The following is a 22322-nucleotide window of genomic DNA, read 5'->3' on the forward strand; positions in this document are numbered from 1 at the left end:
AAGAGATATTTGCAAGTAGAGTGTAAAATTCCTAAAGCCGGTTGCATAGGAACATGAAAAATGTAGTCATCAATAAACAGATATCTTACATAGCCAGGACTTGATAAAAATGTAGTACAATTCTTTCAAACATGTCATACGGGGGTGTTAGGTGGTAGGAAAACCTTAACTTGTTGTCAAATCAGTACCTTTGATACCCCTATCAGGTTTTGAAGATCGATTTAGCCAAGTGTCAGTAGATTATGTGGGATCATTACCGAGAACAAAGCCAGGACATCAGTGTAGATAGTTTCTTATCAACATATTATGAAGTTGAAGGCACGTACTGTACCTTTAAAAGAGTGCGGATGCTGTTCTGAACTCAGAGCTTACAAGCACCTGTGTGATATGACTAGATGGCAGTCTCAGAGTGAACTGGGAAATTAAAAATATGTAACATTTGGCTGTGACAACAATTCAACAATTTAACCAATCGGTTTAAATTATGCCCCAGGATACTAAATGATCGAGTTTGAATTTATTGTTTTGCCAACATCGAACCAGTGAGACTATCCGATATTGGGGATATAAAAATGCAGACATTTTGAAAATTGCAGATGAGCAACTGCCGCCGAGAGAGAGCCAAGAAATGAGGAAACACTCTCAAAGGTACCTTTTTCATATGAAACATTTGCAGTAAAAAAGAAAGACAATGACCCAGGGAGATCTTCAATTGGAAGAAGAAAGACACTGAAGGTTTTGAAATTAAGTTGATATATTTTTAATAAGTGTTTTATTGGAATAGCATATGGTTATAGAGTTGGAGGCAGGTAATAAGCAGTTAAGAGAAAGGCGGACTTAGACTTGAGAATAGTTGTTGTTTAATGTTCATTTTTAGAGTTAAAGAATAAATTGATATTTTTTCTTTAAATAATGGAATTTGAGGGTTCTCTGTCCTGCATACTTTAACAGATTAAGAGACAAGGTGAGCTTTTCTGGATGTTTGGTTTAATTAATAGAAGGATTCTCTGCCATGTTATGACAAGCCTGTTCAGAGATGTTATTGCACACCTCTAGACTCAGCGGGACTTGAACCCCAGAGTTAGGAACACTGACACTCCACCACAAGACCCCCTGAAGACATCAGTATATCCTACATTTATGAATAGGGCAACAGGATTCCTGGACCACTCATACATAAGAACATAAGAACAAGGAGGAGGAGTAGGCCGTCCGGACCTTCGAATCTGCTCCGCCTTCAATAAGATCATGGTTCATCTTTTTGTAGACTCAGCTCCACCTAGCCAGCCTCTCATTGTATCGATCTATGAACAATCCAAAGAAGAGTTAGATCATACTTAATACATTAACAGTGTTTCTCTCTCCACAGATGTTGCAAGACCTGTTGAGTTTCTCCAACACTTCCTGTTTTTATTATAAACAAATTGGCTTTATACAACTGATCATATATTTCAGACAAATAATGTAAATGATCTTACCAGATTTGGCTAAAAGCAGCCAAATTGTTAACATAAATGATACAATTAGGCAGTCTATCCATCACTTTATTGGTGAATCATTGAATTGTTGCTGGCGAACCTTTCATTCATGACTTTATACTGATGAAATCCATCCGTTGTTACTAATGCTGAGATTTCCTCAACTCTATCAGTTAATGAAACTTTCCAAATATCTGTTAGCAAATCAATTTTTGTGACAAATTGTGTGTACATAATTCAATCAATGCAATCTTCCAATCGAGGATTAGGATATGTGTCTGCTTTCATTATCACATTGACTTAATGATATCAGTATCTTTGTGACATATTCAGCTTAGACACCACCACTGTATGTAATCTGCACCTAGTTTGACTCAGTTTAATAATGTCACTGTCCATCAGAAACTTAATCTCTTCCCTCACCTGAGCTAATCTCTCTGGGTTGAGTCTGTATGAGTTTTGTTTTATTGGTAATGCATCCCTCACAATAGCAGCATAAACAAAACTGGTTTTCAAAGCTTGTTACCATAAATTGATTCATTAATCTCTATAAGCCTTCATGTGTCATTTTGGTAACTTTTTTGGAAGATTAAAGATGATACGATCTACATTTCAAATGCATCTGTGGAGGGTTAGCCTTTGAATTTTCTGGTTCTAATTCATTCTTTGATTTCTCTGATGTTTCTGTTTTGCTCCCTACATCTTTGCTAGTGGAAATACACTTTTCCCACGATGCTATAAGACCATAAGAAATAGGAACATATGTAGCCATTCAGCCCCTTGAGCCTGCTAAATGATTCAATAGGATCATGGCTGATCCAACAATTCTTACACTGACTTTCCTGCCTTTTCTCCATAACTCTTAATTCCTCAACTGATCAAGTATCTATCTAACTCAGCCAAATGGATTCTAAATCTTCAGAGCCAAGACCATCTCTCATAACTGTCTTCATTTCATCTCTTACTAACAGTGCTACCCCAAAACCATTCCCTCCTGTCTTTCTGAAAGGTCTAGAGTCCCTGAATGTAAAGTTCCCAGTTCTGATTTCCATGTAACCATGTCTTTGTAATAGCTATGAGATCATATCCTTTAACTTCATTTGTGCCATCAGTTCATCTACCTTATTCTAAATGCTTTGTGCATTCAGAAACAGAGCCTTTAGGATTGCCTTTTTGCTGTTTTTAAAAATCTTAATGTTACTTGTATTGTGGCACTATTTTGTCTCTCTCTTGATTATCCTCTTGACCATTTTTGCACTTTACTGTTCTCTCATTACTGTAGTTGCTTCTCTTTCCCTTGTCACCCTGCTTTGGCTTCTACACCCGTTCCCCCCTACCCTGCCCCCACTTCTTGTATAAACCTACCTCAAACACACTAGCAAATACTTGCCTTAGCACATCAGTCCCAGTCCAGTAAACTGTCCAGTTCCTACTGGTCCCATCTCCCCTTGCACTGTGTTCCCAGTGTCACAGCATCTGAAACCCTCTCCCATGCACCATCTTTTCAGTTGCACATTTATTTGATATCTCCGTGATGTGGAGGAGCCGATGTTGGACTGGGGTGAACAAAGATAAAAATTACACGACACCAGGTTATGGTCCGACAGGTGTCGGACAACAACCTGGTGTTGCGTGATTTTTAACTCTGATATATCCTGTTAGTTCTACACTGTCTAGCACGTGGCATTGTTGGCAATCACGAGATCACTACCCTTGAGGTCCTTCTTTTCAACATACTTCCTGACTCACTATACTCAGCTTTCAGGACCTCTAACTATTGTCCCTATCACAATGTCTTTTTAATAAGTCGACATGACGCACATCATTCCTGATGAAGGGCTCCTCGGATGCTGCCTGACCTGCTGTGCTTCTCCAGCACCACTCTAATCTTGACTCTAATCTGCAGTCCTCACTTTTGCCAACATGACACACTTGCTGAGCCTTTCTTCTGTCTGAAGTAGTCACGACATAACTTCCATCATTGAGTTTCGGTTTAATTTGATATGGTCCAGTGAACCTCTGCTATTAATGAAAGTGGCAACAACACTACCGCCTTGTTTTGTGATTGGATTTGACTTGATTTATTATTGCCACGTGTACTGAGATACAGTAAAAAGTAGCATTTTGAATTTTCGCCTTTTTGCCTGCTCTAGTTTCATTATTTGTTGAGCCTCCTTCAATTTGTTTTTGGCCAATTCACATGCAGTAGTTTCTATTTCTTGGAAATTTGAGACACAGTTTATTAGTTGTGTTTCTGAGCTTTAGTTTCTCTTTAACTAACCCCTGGATGTCTGCAGGGAGTGCCTCATGGTAGTGCTCAGCTGACTAGGTAAGCAGGAGGTATCTTAATAAAGTATTGCATTTCTATTACAAACAGTTGGCTGCTGGAAATTTAAATTTTCTGAGAGTGAAACTCGAGTCGGGCGAGTGAAGTCTGGTATAAATGTGAACAAAAAAGACTATTGCGTGTCAACACTTACGTGGCTGGGGTAGCTTTTGTCTTCAAAAGAAAGCCAGGCAGTAATAAATATGCACAGAGATTCAGTCAAAGTCACTGGCTGACAATAGACTTGTTTGTGCTGCTCTCTCCTGGAGCCAAATCTGAGAGCAAAGTAATATTGTATGTTGGTAGCACTTAACGCTTTTGAGACAGAAGGTTGTAGCTTTGAGCCCTGAGTCTGCAGACATGAGTTTAAAAAACCCCATTGAAACTCCCAGTCTCAATAAGGAGGGGACTTGCACTGTCAATGATGCCAACTCTTTGTGAGACATTAAATAGAGACTCCCTTGGGTTTGCTCTAGTAGATGTAAAAGATCCCATCCCCATTATTCCAGTGGAGCATTAAGATCTTCTCCCTCATTTTTAGCCTATATTTTGCACTCAACTGACACCACCCAAGAGAAAAAAGTTATCTTGTCACTGCTACATGTGAGATCTTACTGTGCATAATTGATTGCCCTGTTTCCTAAGACAGTAACTTTGTGTCCGGCAGCATAGTATACAGCCCTCTAATGTTAGGGATTTCCTGATGTATACTGAAGCACTGGCAAGGAATATTGTCAGTAATGGCTGACCAGGAGGCATCCCTGCTGCTTCTACATTGGGCACATTGGAAGGAGTAGGAGATGGATTGGTCAAATCACCAACAGTTCTTCAGTGGCCCGAGGTAGGACTTGAACCAGGAATCTTTGGTTCAAAGGCAGGTGCACTCTGCCACAAAGCCCTCTTCAACAATACTGACAACTGGTTGAGAAAATTATTTCACGGTCAGTTAGTTGCCATGGGAAATCTGGAGGTTGTAACTTAGCTCTGTGAGTTCAGAATGGTTGTCCGAGGAAGCTGATACCAAAACATTTCCTTTGTCCTCACCAAAGAACATAAAGCATGGACGAAAAGTGGCCTCTCGTTTGTCTGATCCTCTCTGGACAGACCCGCAGTGCGGTTGTGGGGTAGGAGCAGTTGTGGGGTGGAAGGGCCTGCTGACTCCCCTCTCAGGATGGTATCACATTTGATGCGGGAATCCACATGCCTTACTCAAAACTCTGATTCCCACACCTAAAGAAGGACCTGTTGCTGAACTACTCACACAGGCAGACTTAACAATCATAGAGTCATACAGCATGGAAACACAGACCTTTTGGTCCGATCAGTCCATTGGGTCATTAGTCACTCAAGAATTTTAACTGTTTACCTGCTTGGGTATCACTGGGAAGGTTAAGATTAAAACACAACCCCACGTCTCACATTCCATCCTGGCTTTTGTTTTGGGATGTGATCTTGGTGTGGGTTCATCCAACGTCACAACAAGTCATTTTTATAAAGCACTTTTCACGCTGTAGGTCCCCCACCGAGGTGTGTTTTCAAAAGTGCTTTAAAGGATGACAGAGAGGTAGCGAGGTTGCAGGAGGGATTTGCAGAGCTGAAGGTTTCGGCAGTGACAGGACGGAGAGATTATATTTGAGGAATGCCAGAAGGACAGAAATGGGGGAGTGCCGAGATCTTGGAAGGAGGATGAGAATGCAATAGAAACTGAGTGTGGATGTGGCTAATGAGAAATCTGTTGTCTGTGATTTCCCTGCTTTCAGATTCACTTTGCAGTATGTTGCACAGTAAATTGTTTTCCAGACACAGACAACTTTCAGTTTCAAGGTGACTAATCAATACTCTGCCCAGCTTTCTCTCAGACCTTGGACTGTAACACGACTGAAGAATTTTTTTAATGCGCAGAACCTTGTGGGATGCTTTATTGAACAGACTATTGCCTGGAAACCAAAGTGTCAGGGAGAGCTGGCAAAACAGATTGATCCCAATTCATGGCTTCATAGTTTTGAAGGCTATGCCACTTCAAATGCATATTCAAACATTGTTTAAAATAAACCAGGAGTTTCTGCCTGTGTCATCTCTTTAGACAGTGAGCTCCAAATTCACATCCCCTTCTAGTTGAAATAATTACTCTTCAACTCCCCTCAATTGCTTTCAAATTAATGCCCTGGTTATTGAACTGCCTGCTTATGGACATCGGTCCTTCCTAACCACTCTATTTCCCCCTCATTTCTATGCCCACGGACAGGCTTGACTCATAGCGCCTTGACTTCCACCATAGGGAAGGTAAGGAGGCAGCTCCAGAATCCACCAGAACTGGAATGAAGAATGACCCTGTTGGCTCCAATTTGTTCCATATTGTCAATCCAGCCAACTGCCCCAACCTGGCTCCCGGGAAGTCCAAGTTAGGACACAGAACGGTATAGCGCAGGAACAGACCCTTCGGCCTAACAGGTCTGTGGCAACATGATGTCATTCTAACCTGACCCCATCTGTCTGCACATGGTCCATATCTCTCGATTCTCTGCCTGTTCATGTGTCTGTCTAAATACCTCTTAAACTTTGCTATTGTATATGTTTCTACCACCACTCCAGATAGCATGTTCCAGGCATCTACCATCCTCTGTGTAAACAAAAGATTTTCCTCACACTTCCTTCTAACTTTTCCCCTCTCCCCTTATAAACCTATATCGGCTAGTATTTGAAATTTAGACCCTGGTAAAAAAGACCCTGATAATCCATCCTATCCTTGCCTCTCATAATCTTATACACTTTTCTCAGGTCTCCAATGCTCTAGCGAAAATGATCCAAGTTTGTCCAACTGCTCTTTGTAGCTAATACACTCCAATCCAGGCATCATCCTGGTAAACCTCCTTTGCAACCTGTCCAAGAACAGGATGTCATTTTGGACTGAGATCAGGAGGATTTTGTTTTGCTCAGAGGTTGGTGAATCTTTGGAACACTTTACCGAGAGGGCTGTGGAAGCTCAGTCTTTGAGAATATTTAAATTAAAAGTTGAATATTCTTTGATTATGAATTGTATAAAGAATATAGGGACAGAGTGGGTAAAAAGCATTCAAATGACTAACCAGCCATGACCATATCAAATGGCAGAGTAGGCTTGATGGGCTGAATGGCTGCATCTTTTCTTGTGTCCCTAAATCACAGATGGATTTGTGTACATATAGGAACAACATCCTGGGGGTTACCATTGACTAGAAATTGAACTGGAGTAGCCATGTAAATAGTGTGGCTACAAAAGCAGATCAGAGGCTAGGAATATCACCCGAGAGTAATCCATCCCCTAACTCTCCCAAGCTTGTCCACTATCAACAAGTCACATTTGTGGGGAAATACTCACCACTTGCTCAGGTGAACACCTCTCCAACTATACTCAAGCTGCTTGGCACCATTGAGGACAAAGCAGATCTCTCGACTGGCACCACATCTGTGCTCAGTAACAACACCCTGTCCCATCGACAAGGTGCACTGCAGAAATTCATCAAGGTTTCTTATTAAGCACCTTCCAAACCCATGAGCACTACCATCCAGAAGGACAAGGGCAGCATATAAATGGCAACAACACCATGTATGAGACCCCTCCAAGCCATTCACCAACCTGACTTGAAAATTTACCTCCATCCTTCAGTGTCATTAGGTCAAAATGCTGGTACTAACTGCCTACCAGCATTATCCATCTACCTACAGCACATGGACTCCATGCTTCAAGAAGGTAGTTCAGCATCACCTCTCCAGGACAATGATGGAGGGGTAATAAATGCAGGTAATGGCCCCCACATCCCAATAACTATTAAAAATGGAGGCCATTCAGCCAGATGAGCCTGTTCCATTGTCCATAAAGGCCACAGCTGATCTATATCTTAAACCTGTTGGATTCTGTAATTACCCCAGTATCCTGACTGAGAAATGTGTTACCCTTCCCTCAGTGTCAAAGTCCCACACCAAATGGTATTGCGTGGAGATCTACACCAAATGGACTGTAGCAGTTCAAGAGAGCAGCTCACCACCACCAATTAGGCATGAACAATGGATTCTGACCCAGCCAGCGACAAAAACCTTTAATTCTCTTTATTATCAAAAAGGTCAATCTTGGTCTTGATATTTTCAACGAATATTATTCTTTTGAGAGGCGAGAGTTCTCAATATCCACTCCCCTTTGTCTGACATAATCCCCTAAACAAGCTGGCTTGAATTTTAAGGTGAAATTGAAAGTATAGAAATTCAAAATTGCTTCACACGAGGTCAAAATAAATCTTGTAAGGATTATCATTTATAGTAAAAATGAATCTAATCTGCAAAAGGTCCTGGTTCTTTGCCATTAAAAAGGAGAGAAAGGTATCCCTCAGCTGTTCAAACTCAACAAAAAAGGGGACGTACATTTGCTGGTTCATTTTTCAAGTCATTGTCTTGACCAATCAGAGTCAAACTGCCTGGTTTGAAATTTAAACACAGCCTCTCGGTTAACTGTCAAAGTGATGCACTAGTCTCCCGTTCTCTGCCATGTCCAGGGAAAATAACGTGAATCATGCAGGGCATCTCTGGGCTGACGGTGTTTGCACGGATGCACAGCCACCTTTCAAAGATGGCGCCTGGAATTCTCTGATGTCCCAGCATTGATGAGTAGCTCTGGCTCCGACCAGTGGGAGACCTGGGTTAACAGCAGACGAAAAGGGGCTGTGGGGGTAGTTAATGAGGCAGGTTTGGAATGCTTTCACAAGGAAACTCACTGGGCCTCAAGGAAAGAAACCCTCTATAAAAGTCGATGGAAAACACACTGAGCCAAAACACGGGACAATTTCATCTTCTGGGATGTGATACATTTTGATAGGATTGATACCGAGAAATCTACGCCTTCGGCTGGTATAGAAGTTAGAGACATACTCTCTGGGTAAGGGGCTGACAGTTGCAGTTTGAGATGAGGAAAATAGCAATGACGGAACAGTGGAAGGTAGCTCAGCACTGGGGTCAGTTGGCTGAATAGTTGGTGCACAGTGATGCCAACAGGGTGGATTCATTTCCTATATTGATTAAGATGACCATAAAGGACTCTCCTTCTCAACCTCTCCCTCACCTCAGGTTAAAACATCACCAGATGTTTCTCTCATGAGATAACAGCCCACTGGTCTGGTAGGACTAGAGTGACTTTACCTTGACTTACCAGGTCTGTTGTTCCAGATCATCTACCTCAAGACTGTTCTATCCACATATCCTTTGATTTCATTACTTACCATGAATCTATGAATCTCTGTCTTGAGCATTCTTAATGCCCCAAACTTTACAGTCATCCATAGAGTATTTCAAAGATTTATTACCCACTGAATAAAAAAAAAATTCTCCTCAGCTCATGGTTGAACCTCTTATTCTGAGAGGGGATCCCTTGGTTGGAGAAACAGAGAGACCCGAACAAGGCTGGGACTAAAGGGCCATACTCAGCTCAGGGAAAGGGACAGGGGTGATTTGGATGAGAATAAAAATTAGTATAAGAGAAGGAAAGGGCAGAACAAAAATAAATGCCAGAGCAAAGAGAGATAAAGATAAGATTAATATTTCAGAAACTGTAAACGTTAGAGGAAGTATGAACAAAATTCTGATTGCACAATCAAACCAGGAGTCACAAAGATAAAAAAAGGAATTTGAATTGGCAATAAAACAGTGGATAGAACAGCAGCAGGTCCAGATGACAGGAGTTAGCAATAATCTGCCAGTCATCCAGACAGCTGGTTCCATGCCCATTACATTAGGAACAAAGGACTAATTCTTACACTCTCTCGCTGTCAGTTTCATCAAGTTACTTGTGGTGCCAAGTGAGATCTCTCAACATATTTTACAAATTCACTTCATTAACTAACTACCCTAACCCTTGATGCCCCCTTACCCGATTCCACCAGCCCTGAAACAACTTACCATTGCTGGGATATCCAGGAATTCACTGGCACCGTTGGCACTGGTGCCACCATTAAAAGATGGTTGTGCACTGGGACAAGCACTGTCAGGCTGGGGGCTGTCCTACAGGTTCTCTTATATCTGCCTGAGACATGACAGGGAAGGGTAAATCGGCACTCTGCTTTGCGGGCAGGATCCTGGAGATTCTGCTGGATGGTGTGGTATGTGGGCAGGATGTGCTCTTTCCCCAGGACCACAGAGGAAGTCACTACATCACACTGTGCCAGACTGCTCTCACATTGCCATCTGGTTAGTGCAGTCTCAGCCATCACAAGTCTACAGTCCTGTAGGAAAAAGTGAATGACCTTCCCCACTCTTCCAATATAACTGCCTCCATCTTCTCTCTGTTACCTGATGCTTACTCTCTCTCTCTCTCTCTGCTCCTGTACCAACCTCCTACTGAGGATCATGCTCTACCACTCTCAACATTGCTTGCAGTATATTCTCTCACTTGCCCTCACCCACCCCAACCCCTGGTGCCATCAATCCTACATTCCCACTGTGCTGCCTACTCACTAGCTCAACACCTTCACTAAAAGTAATGGCTATGCTGCCCACTTGCATCTCCTTTAATACCTCCCTCTGTCTCATTTCTGGAGGATAACAGCCTACAGGAGGCCTGAAAGGGGGTGTTGGGCTGCCCAACATTTGGACCATCATCCCTTTCGAGAAGAGGACTCTTACTCTGACCTCTCCAAATGGCTGACTGACCATTTCCAAGCCTCTGAATAGTAGCAAAGCCGGCTTGCATGGTCAGCACCCTCTGACCGAAGGCCTTCTCTATTGAATTGACCAAGGCCTGCTGACAACCATTGCAAGCTTCTTGCCTTGATGTCTGCATTAAATGCCACAGCGAGACAGAAGTACTCTAAGCCTAGTATCTCCAGCTGTGGGGCAAGATGCAGACAGGCAAGGCAAGGCAAGGATGCTGTGAGCATCCAGCTCGGCTCAGCGTGAGTGTGTGAGCGCTATTACAGCAGGTGTATGGCCTGGAGCTGCAGCCTGGTCCAGTCCATGAGTGTGTATGTGTCCCTGAGTGTAATGTGTCTTTGCAGCATCATGTACTTCTCCAGCCTGAAGTACAGTATTGAGTGAAGAAGCAGAGGAGCAGTGATGGACACTGCTCTCAGGTCAGCGTTATCTTGCTGATGGCTGAACTTCTCATTACAAGATTAGAAATATCATTAAAAACAAGGTGTTAAAAATGGGAGTTTATCACTTTCACCAGCATAATTGGTAAAGGCAACATATTTCAGATCATATTCAGCAGAGTTTTCTGGAAATATATGTTTTAGAGACAACTAGTGATAAGCCCAATTCAGATGAAAAATCTCACAGAAATAACTATGAAGAAGATCAAGGTGTCTGTGGTGTAAGAGCAAATTACTGCAAATCTGGACTGGTGGATAAGCACATGGATGATGATGGGATAGTGTAGGAGGATGGGCTTAGATTCATTAACAGGTCGGCGCATCATTGAGGGCCGAAGGGCCTGTTCTGTGCTGTATTGTTCTACATTCTATGTACTGAAACAAAAAAATGCTGGAAATCACAGCTGGTCAGGTAGAATCCATGGAGAGGCATCTCGACTCAAATATATTAGCTTGCTCCCTCTCCATGAATGCTGCCAGACCTGTTGTGACTTCCAGCCAAGGTGCCCTTACTGGTATTTGTTGCTGATTGAAAATACATTATATGGTCATTGTCACAATGTGGAAACTTGTTGTGTGCACACTGCCATGTTTTCAATTTTACAACAATGACTATGTTTCAACAATTGCTTCTTTAATTGTAAAGTGTTATGGAATGTACTGAGGTTGCTATATAAATGAAGGTTTCTCTTTTCCAAATTGCAGACGGATAGAGCACTATAAATTCTGATCAATGTCTCCTAGAGTCGTAAGAGGTTTACAGCATGGAAATAGGCCATTCAGCCCATTTTGTCACTCCTGGCTCTTTGCAAGTGTTGTCCAATTAGTCCCTCTCCCCTGTTCTCGTGAGTCTAAACTGGAAATGCCACTGGTCTCCTGGTTCAATTCACCGAGGTTCTCTACTCATTCAGTCTCCTCACTCTAGTATAACTCCTTTCACAGGAACAGACTCATTACCTCAAACCCCGTGGAACTGAATCATGCCGGATTTCTGATATTCCCACATTTTGGGTCAGGCTGTTAGAGCTAAGCCAGGGTACATGGGAGTTAAGGGTCGCTCAGAGCATGGAACAGAAAAGTGTGGGAAGCGAGTAACTGCAGATCAGCTCAAAACAGTAATGTCCATTTCATGAAAGAATATGATAAAAATGTCCTGCTTTCTGGTTTTGATATAATTTTCCTATTCTGATCAGTCCCTGTCCTGCATGAAGTACTCGATCCCACTCAAGAAAGGAAATGGGTGAGGTTATTTGCAGCTATATTAGTCATTGATGAGAAAAGCTTTCCAAATACAAAAAGTCCATTATTGAAAAAAACAGAGAGAGAAATCAGGAAGCAACATGACTTTCATTTTTATTTTAAGTGTGAATAAGTTTCTGTCCTTTGGAGCAAAATTACTGAATGGTGTAACATTTGTTTTGACCAAAGAGAATCCAAATAAGTTGGTGAAGAATGGGTCATGTCTGATTTATCTGAGTGTTTTAGGGAGGGCATTAGTGAGGTGACCAAGATGATAGATTCTATGGATTTGATTCTATGGACATTAGTGGGGTGACCAGGAAGACAGATGGATTGACACTCCAGGCTTAGAGAAGGTCTTTAGTTGGATTCACTTATAAAGAGACTGGTGTATAATGAAATATCTATTGTCCAGGAAACATTGTTTCCATTACAACATTGTAACATGGTGACTGGGAATTGGTTGGGAGTGGTAGGCCTGTCCTCTGATGTGACATATACCCCTGGAAAAAGACGCATCTTGTGGAAGTTAGGTGATGACTGACAATTAATTGCCAAATTTGGTTTCAGCATGATGCCTGGACTTATCAGAGTCGCTATCTAGTTTATGTTTAATCAAAATTTAGCAATTATCTGTGAGCTATCATTCAACATCATTTGGTATAGTCTTTATGGCAAAGTTTCTACTAAACAAAATCCACTTGCTTACCAATCAACACCCGATTCTCATCCAGTATAAATACTGTTTTTCCCGTTTTTGTTCGTATTCTTGCAAGTTGTCTTGACTCGTGCAGACATAAATCTTTGAGAAAATTGTTTTCACAGCAATACTCAAGAACAACAAAATTATTGATGAAGAGTCACCATAATGAAATGTCAACTCTGCTTTCTCTGCACAGATGCTGTCAGACCTGCTGAGTTTTGCCAGTAGTTTCAATCAAGCAACTGGATGTGACAAACATTGAGCTTTGGAAAATGGTACTGGAACCTCCACATTTCAACACACATTGGGGGAGGTAGTGATTCGCTTGTAATGGCACTATACTGCTAATCTGGAGAGCCAGGATCAAGTTCTGGGACTATGGGTTTTAATCTCACCTTGACAGATGTTGAACTTTAAATTCAATAAAATTTTTACCTAGAAAGCTTGTCTAAAAACCCAGTAATGAGTCGCACAGTGACAGAAATCTGCTGTCCTTACCCGGTCTGGCCAACATAGGACTCCAGATTTACAGCAATATGTTAGATTCTTAATTGCCCTCTGAAATGTCCTACCAAGTCATTCAAGGGTAATTAAAAATTGGCAAGAAATATTGGCATTGCCAGTGATGTCAACAGTCCACGCCAGAACTCTTTTTAAAAAAAATCTGATTGAAGGAATAGAGTTGTATATCCACAATGATACTATGTCAAGAGACACAATAAGTTATGGAAATGGGCACGGCAAGTTACAATGAGACATGGGCAGTCTAAGTGAGTGGACAAACTTTGATAAGAGTTCCAATTTAGGAAGTCATTCACATTGGATCTGTGAAAGACAAATGGCACCATTGTCATAATGATGGGAGTCCAGGCGCTGTGGGGGATTAAAAGGTGCCCGATGTACCCAAATCACTGAGTGTTCGTGAGCAGCTCCAACTAATAAGCAAAGAGGTGAATGGAATGTTGGCTTTTTCTCAACAGGACTGGCATTCAAATGTGAGGAAGTCACACTTCAGCTGTCCAGAACCGTGGCCAATCCCTGTCTGGAGACACTGCATTCAGTCTGGGCACCACACTGCAATCACTAAAACACAATATATGATCCTGAAACAGAGCTGTTCACTCCTGAGCACTTCTTCTATATCATTTTACAGAATAGAGGAACTGGAAATCTAGAAGACCATACTGGAAGCCTGGAGTAGAATTACCACCGGTATCTGCAGGGCTAGGGCAGATGAAGACAGAGTATCACATCATTCTGTGTTCTGGAAGTAAGCCAGTAGTATTTATACCCAGAAAACTCCATCATCCACTCTGGCCAAAGGTAAAGAAAGACATTGAGTGTATATTTGAAGCTTGGGGTTACCTCACCTGTGACAGAACCAAAAAGCTGATGTTTGGCCTGGTCCCAGCACCAAAACTCAACGGATGTATCACAATCTGTGTACACAGTGAAAGAAAGAGTTGAATGTGATTTACATTCTGTACTGTACGAGAGCTTCATAAACTTGCAAAAAAGTTCAATCTTTCTGGGGCTAAATGCCAAGTGTGGCTTTTGGCACCTACCTCTTGATCAATAGTCTAAATTACTTAAAACCTTCATTCCACGAGATGGGAAGTTTTGTTTCAAGACATTATCCTTTGACATTGTATCAGGATCAGAAATCTTCCATCTGATATCAAGAATCCATCAGAATTGGATGGAGTTGTGAGTCACGTGGATAATGTCCTGGTCCATGGATCCACTCAAACAGATTTTGATGCTAAAGTTTGAGTTATGATTTGGAGATGCCGGTGTTGGACTGGGGTGTACAAAGTTAAAAATCACACAACACCAGGTTATAGTCCAACAGGTTTATTTGGAAGCACTAGCTTTCGAAGCTTGATGAAGGAGCAGCACTCCAAAAGCTAGTGCTTCCAAGTAAACCTATTGGGCAGCACAGTGGCTCAGTGGTTAACTGTACTGCCTCACAGGTTCAATTCCAGCCTTGAGCGACTGTCTGTGTGGAGTTTGCACATTCTCACCAAATCTGTCTGGGTTTCCTCTGGGTGCTCCGGTTTCCAGAGGGAAATGGCTCTGGATGGGTTATTCTTCAGAGGGTCGGTGTGGACTTATTTGGGCCAAAGGGCCTGCTTCCATGCTGTAGGGAGTCTAATCTGACTATAACCTAGTGTTGTGTGATCTTTAAAGCTTAGCTTTGCTTCAATGCCTCCTTGACTCAGGACTCAGACTCAACAACAAACATGACTAATGGCAGCTGACTGTCAAGTTGGTTGGGCATATTGTGGATGCATTTGGTGTTAAAGTTTGATTTGATTAGATTCCCTACACTGTGGAAACAGGCCCTTCAGCCCAACAAGTCCACACTGACTCTCCAAAGAGCAACCCACCCAGACCCATTTCCCTCTCTCTAATGCACCTAACACTATGAGCAATTTAACATGACCAATTCACTTGACCTGCACATCTTTGGACTGTGAGAGGAAACCCATGCAAACAAGGGGAAAATGTGCAAACTCCACACAGACAGTCGCCCAAGGCTGGAATTGAACCTGGGTCCCTGGAGCTGTGAGGCAGCAGTACTAAACACTGAGCCACCACACCGCCCGATCCAGTCTGCACTCCAAAGATTCAACTTCAAGTTTGTAAAGTTCTTGCACATCCTAGCTGTCATCCATGAGCAACTACATCAATTGTTGTGACAGGAGAATCATTGGTGTTGGGAGGAAGCACAATCCAGGCCCTTTGAGATAAGGACTGCTATTACCTGAATTTGAGCTCACTATGACCCAGAGCTACATATGACCAATGATGAAGATGCAGGAGAGGGAACTGAACTTTTTCAGGTACTGATGAATACACCATAGACCAATGGATGCATAGACCAATTTACTCTGGGTCCTGTTCCATGACAGAGACTGAATAGAGATATACAGTGACAGAGAGAAAAAGCACTACCTGTTACATAGGCTTGTGAAATACTCACAGATAATTTTCATGCCTTCCCTTTCAAAACAGAAGCAGACCACATGGCCATGTCACCGACAAGTGCTTTTCTTAAACTCTTAAGGAAGAGCATAAATATCTCCATCAGTGCAATGATTCAGACTGAGGATGGTGAGATTTGATGCAAAGACTATTGATGGTTTAGGAAAACAGCTGACTAAGCAAGATGCTTTGTTCCCTATCCCCATGGCAGGACTCATTTCTCTTACTACTTTGTACCGAAGTGTTTTTTTGTGTTGAGGTACCTTGTTACCGAATATGGCGCCACGTATAGTGACACTGTACACTTTTCACTGTACTGATGTACTTCTGTACTTGAGTACATAGAGTCATAGAGCCATAGAGATGTACAGCACGGAAACAGACCCTTCAGTCCAACCCGTCCATGCTGACCAGATATCCCAACCCAATCTAGTCCTACCTGCCAGCACCTGCCCCATATCCCTCCAAATAATTCCTATTCATATACCCATCCAGACATCTTTTAAATGTGGTAATTGTACCAGCCTCCACCACTTTCACTGGCAGCTCATTCCAACCACGTACCACCCCCTGAGTGAAAAGGTTGCCCCCAGGACTCTTTTATATCTTTCCCCTCTCACCCTAAACCTATGCCCTCTAGTTCTGCACTCCCCCCCAAAAAAAAAAATTTTGTCTAATTTATCCTATCTATGCCCCTCACAATTTTGTAAACCTCTATAAAGTCACCCCTCAGCCTCCAATGTTCCAGAGAAAACAGCACCCCCTATTCAGCCTCTCGCATTAGCTTAAATCCCCCCACTCTGATTTGCCTTTCCAAAAGTAGAGGACCCAGCACCGATCATTGTGGCACTCCACTGGTCACAGGCCTCCAGTCTGAAAAACAACCCTCCACCACCACCCTCTGTCTTCTACCTCAGTTCTGTATCAAAATGGCTAGTTCTCCCTGTATTCCATGAGATCTAACCTTGCTAACCAGTCTCCCATGGGGAACCTTGTCGAACACCTTACTGAAGTCCATATAGATCACATCTACCGCTCTGCCCTCATCAATCCTCTTTGTTACTTCTTCAAAAAACTCAATCAAGTTTGTGAGACATGATTTCCCATGCACAAAGCCATGTTGACTATCCCTAATCACTCCTTGCCTTTCCAAATACATGTACATCCTGTCCCTCAGGATTCCCTCCAACCACTTGCCTACCATCGACGTCAGGCTCACTGGTCTATAGTTCCCTGGCTTGTCCTTACCACCCTTCTTAAACAGTAGCATCACGTTAGCCAACCTCAATGACACAAATATCTCAGCAAGAGGCCCAATAATCACTTGCCTAGCTTTCCACAGAGTTCTAGGGTACACCTGATCAGATCCTGGGGATTTATCCACCTTTATGTGTTTTAAGACATCCAGCACTTCCTCCTCTGTACTATGGACATTTTGCAAGCTGTCACCATCTAGTTCCCTACAAATCCTCCCGCTCTGATTTGCCTTTCCAATAGTATATCTTCCATATCTGTTTCCACAGTAAATACTGATGCAAAATACTAATTTAGTATCTCTCCCATTTTCTGCGGCTGCACACAAAGGCCGCCTTGCTGATCTTTGAGGGGCCCTATTCCCTCCCTAGTTACCCTTTTGTTCTTAATGTATTTGTAAAAACCCTTTGGATTCTCCTTAACGCTATTTGCCAAAGCTCTCTCATGTCCCCTTTTTGCCCTCCTGATTTCCCTCTTAAGTATACTCCTATGGCCTTTATACTCTTCTAAGGATTCACTCGATCGATCCTGTCTATACATGACAATGAAATCTAAAATCTAAAATCAAAGAAGGTGATGTTGTTCTTGTTGAAGAGTTTGCATGGCCACCAACCACAATGCTACCAGGAACAAGTCAGCAACTTAATTAACTCAGAGATGCCCAGAAATCAGACAAAAACGGCAATCAAGTCAGAGACTACTGCATTAACGGATGGTCAGAATACACCTTCCCATTTTTAGACAGCACCAAGGACAGATAGGACACTTCAGTTTAGTGATGATTTTATCAAAGGAATTGGTCACTCTGAGAGCCCGAACACTCAACTCACTGCAACAGTAAAATCAAGACTGTGGTGTATCACAAAGCACCAAGTCAAAGCAAGAACTTCTTTTTATTTCCAATCTTTCGTGAGATGTGGGTATCGCTGACTGTGTCATAATTTATTACCTATCACCGGTTCCCGAGAGAAGGTGCTCATGAGCTGCCTTCCTAAACTGCTAATGATCTCAAGCTGTTTTACCCATGCTGTTCATCATTTGGAGACAAGACAGTCATTACTGCCATCTTCCATTCCCCACCAACAGGAAAATCTTTCCCGTATCTAACCTGTCTCATCATAGAGTCAGAGATGTACAGCACAGAAACCGACCCTTTGGACCATGCTGACCAGATATCCTAAATTAGTTTAGTCCCATTTGCCAGCATCCAGCCCACATCCCTCTAAACCCTTCCTATTCACATACCCATCCAGATGCCCTTCAAATGTTGTAATTGTACCAGTCTCCACCACTTCCTCCAGCAGTTTGTTTCATACATGCACCATCTTCTGCATGATAAGGTTGCTCCTTACGTCCCTTTTATATCATTCCCTTCTCACCTTAAACCTATGCCCGCTAGTTTTGGACACCCCTTACCCTGGGAAAAGGACGTTGGCTATGCACCTTATCCACGCCCCTCATGATTTTATAAACCTCTATATGGTCACCCCTCAGCCTCCGACACTCCAGGGAAAACAGCCCCAGCCTGTTCAACCTCTCCCTATAGCTCAAACCCTCCAACCTTCAAGTTTCACAACATCTTTCCAGTAGCAGGGATATGGGAATTGAATGTGGCGTTCCAAAAGTGGAACAAAGTGAGGGAGAAAGAGGATGAGAACCATTCCACTCAAATATGGAACTCTAATCAACATCATAAAGTTAAAAAACACTCAACACCAGGTTATAGTCCAACAGGTTTATTTGGAGTGCTTCCAATTAAACCTGTTGGACTATAACCTGGTGTTGGGTGATTTTTAACTTTGTCCACCCCAGTCCAACACCGGCATCTCTAAATCATGGCAACATACTTGATTGTTTGGAGTCAGTGTGGATTTGAGACCAAACTCATAATGGACAAGAACCACACCCATGGCCATACTTCATTCAAACTAAAAAAGATACGTTGCGATGGATCAGATTTAGACAAATTTCCACATAGGATGAGCCTTCCCCAGTTGAAACAATCATCGACATAGTGAAAATGACCAGAGTTGCTGCATTTGTTAAGAGAGCCAGATGACGACCTTAATATTAAACCAGAACAATCTGTCAATTCTGTTTCTGTCCTGCAGAGTCTGCGAAGTCACGCAGAGGATTCAAATTCCAAATCTCCTCCAAGGAAGCTGAGGATATATTCAGGTTAACTCATGAAACTGAATATCCTTGTTAAATAGAAACTGAATCCGAGACTCAGACAATATAAGTAGTAGAATTGGAAACTTGAGGGGTGATGAGTGGCTATGGCTGCCTGTGTGAGACTCCACTGAGACACACTTCACCAGAGGAGGTGATGAAATGCCATGAGGTCTCGCTTTTTTTTGGAGCTTTGTGGTAAGATGAAGGCACAGATTTTTCCTGAAGAATGTTGCTGTTTTTCTTTCTTTCACACATGGGATGTGTGGGTGTTACTGGCTAGGCCAACATTTATTACACATCCCTGATTGCACAGAGGGCAGTTGCTGTGAGAGTCAACCACGTTGCTGTGGGTCTGGAGTCACATGTAGGCCAGACCAGGTAGGGATGGCAGTTTCCTTCCCTAAAGGACATTAGTGAACCAGATGGGTTTTTGCAACAATTGGCAATAGTTTCACAGTCATCATTAGACTCTTAATTCCAGACATGTTTAGAATTCAAGTTCTACCATCTGCCATGGTAGGATTTGAACCCATGTCCCCAGCACATTTCCTGGGTCTCTGAATTAGTAATCTAGTGGCACAGGTAGTTCTTCTGTAACGTGATGGTTGTGTTGTTGTGCAATTCCGCATGATCAAAAAATCACGCTCTAGAAACAGCGCTTCAACTGTCGGCGGTGTAACAGCATTACAGCCAACACACGCTTTAAAAGTTCACACTTTAGAAACAGTGTCTTCAACTCATCAATCACATTACAGCGAATTTGCATTAACAAAAAGCGCAGTATAGCAGAACGACCTGTAATACCACTTGGCCATTTTCTTGTTATCTTGCCTCAGTCCGCAGACTGTCTTGATTTATTTTTAGCAGCAAGAGACCAAGAATATTATAAAATGGGGAAATACTCCCACACACAACAGGTAGTGAAAATCTCAGAACTCTTTTCCGCAAAAAGACTGCAATGGAGTTTAATGTCTGAACTTCATAGAGATCTAGTTGGGTGAGATTAATGGAATAAAGCCAGGTAGATGACCGGATGTATAAACCATCTATGTCTAATTGAATGAAAACGTCAGAATTCACAGAGTCATAGAGATGTACAGCTCAGAAACAGACCCTTCAGTCCAACTCGACCATGCCGGCCAGATATCCTCACCCAATCTAGTCCCATTTGCCAGCACTTGGCCCATATCCCTCTAAACCTTTCCTATTCATGTACCCATCCAGATGCCTGTTAAATGCTGCAATTTTACCAGCCTCCACCACTTCCTCTGGCAGCTCATTCTATGCTCACACCACCATCTGTTTGAAAATGTTGCCCCTTAGGTCCCTTTTATATCTTTCCTCTCACTCTGAATCTATACCCTCTAGTTCTAGATCTATACCCTCTAGTTCTAGACCTATACCCTCTAGTTCTGGACTCCCCCACCCCAGGGAAAAGACTTTGTCTAATTACCCTCATGATTTTATAAGCTCTATAAGGTCACCCCTCAGCCTCCGACGCTCCAGAGAAACAGCCCCAGCCTGTTCACCCTATAGCTCAATCCTCCAATCCTGGCAACATCCTTGTAAATCTTTTCTGACCCTTTTCTCAACATCCTTCCAATAGGAAGGAGACCAGAATTGCGCACAATATTCCAAAAGTGGCCTAACCAATGTCCTATACTGCCGCAACATGACCTTCCAACTCCTGTACTCAGTACTCTGACCAATGAAGGAAAGCATATCAAATGCATTCTTCACAATCCTATCTACCTGCGACTCCACTTTCAAGGAGCTATGAACCTGCACTCCAAGATCTCTTTGTTCAGCAACACTCCCTAGGACCTTACCATTAAGTGTATAAGTCCTGCTAAGATTTGTCTTCCAAAATGCAGCACCTTGCATTTATCTAAATTAACAGCAATAGTTTACTTGAAATCACAAGCTTTCCAAGCGCTGCTCCTTCATCATGTGAGATGTGATCTTCTTGGCATCTACCATATCCATCCAAGTGCATCTTCCTCTCCACTTTGACCTGACAAAGAAGCAGTGCTCCAAATGCTTGTGATTTCAGACAGTTGAATGACAGATGGGCTGAACGGCCATCTTCTTTTGTGAAAAGCACAGTCACTTGTAGTGAATTGCAAAAGGTAGCCTCACTGGAAGGGAACCTCGGGGAGTATGGTCGGACTGGAGGAGGTGAAACAGAGAGGATTTGAGACAATTCGAGAGCAAAGAAGATGCTTTTATTTTGAACGAGGGTTTGGAGGGGCTGGGTAATCATGAAGTTTGAAGTGAAATAGTTGGGTTTATAGCTCCACTTTGTGATATCTGTGAGGGCGAGTATGCCAGATTTGTGGAATACAATTCCCTGCGCTGGGATTACGGTTCTGAATTCCTCACGCAACAAAAGCCTGAACTCCGATCAACCGCAACTCCTGGTGAAACTGAAAAACGCGAGCGTCTGTTCTGTTCTGGGAAATAGAAACCGATGGACTGAACAACAGTCCCGAAGGGAATTTTTGCAGCTCACCCTTAACTCCTCCTCCTCGTCTTGTGTACACTTTTCTGTACAAAACCGCCTCGCCTGAAGTGGACACATTTCCAAATCAAGGAGTTGCCTGAAAATAAACACGGGTCTGCAGTTCAACATGGGGAGCAGCGGCAGTTCGGTAACTGCCCAGAGACTGGGATTGGTTCTGGGTTCTGTCCTCTTGCTGCAGTGTGTCTGCATGACCGTGACTTTCCTATACTTTTCCAGCCAGTTAAAACAGGTAGGCAGCAGACTGTTTCATACCCCTCTCCCCCCACCCCCTCCTCCCGGCAGACTTCGCTGACAGTTGCACAATTCAACTTCGAAGCATTTTGGAAAGTTTGTAACAAGAGGGAGGGCTCCCAGTAAAATAATTCTCAGTCTATTTTTTTCCCCCGGAGAGGGATTGATAACAACAACGCTTTAAAATCGGCGGGAGCAGCAAATGCTGGTGCAGGCACGATGGGCGGAATGGCCACCGTAATAATCCAATGCACTTAATCTCTCATCCGTATCGGATTGCAGCGCATTAAGA

The 22322-nt window shown here is 42.8% G+C and overlaps 1 protein-coding gene and 1 long non-coding RNA gene across 2 annotated transcripts in view; one reads left to right on the plus strand and one right to left on the minus strand.

Moving 5' to 3' along the window:
• Window positions 1-754: 754 nt before the first annotated feature.
• Window positions 755-21927, minus strand: LOC140478779 (uncharacterized). The gene is made up of 3 exons (XR_011960865.1): window positions 21788-21927; window positions 14229-14297; window positions 755-1304 (listed from the first exon to the last, which is right to left on the minus strand). It is a non-coding gene; the product is annotated as an uncharacterized lncRNA (long non-coding RNA).
• LOC140478778 (tumor necrosis factor ligand superfamily member 10-like) overlaps window positions 21877-22322 on the plus strand; it is a 31237-nt gene continuing 30791 nt past the window's right edge. Inside the window, exon 1 of the mRNA XM_072572142.1 lies at window positions 21877-22028. Coding sequence (XP_072428243.1) covers window positions 21906-22028 — 123 coding nt within the window. The 5' untranslated portion in view covers window positions 21877-21905. The remainder of the gene's footprint in view (window positions 22029-22322) is intronic.

The sequence above is a fragment of the Chiloscyllium punctatum genome, chromosome 6 (genome assembly GCF_047496795.1).
Source record: "Chiloscyllium punctatum isolate Juve2018m chromosome 6, sChiPun1.3, whole genome shotgun sequence".
NCBI lineage: Eukaryota > Metazoa > Chordata > Chondrichthyes > Orectolobiformes > Hemiscylliidae > Chiloscyllium > Chiloscyllium punctatum.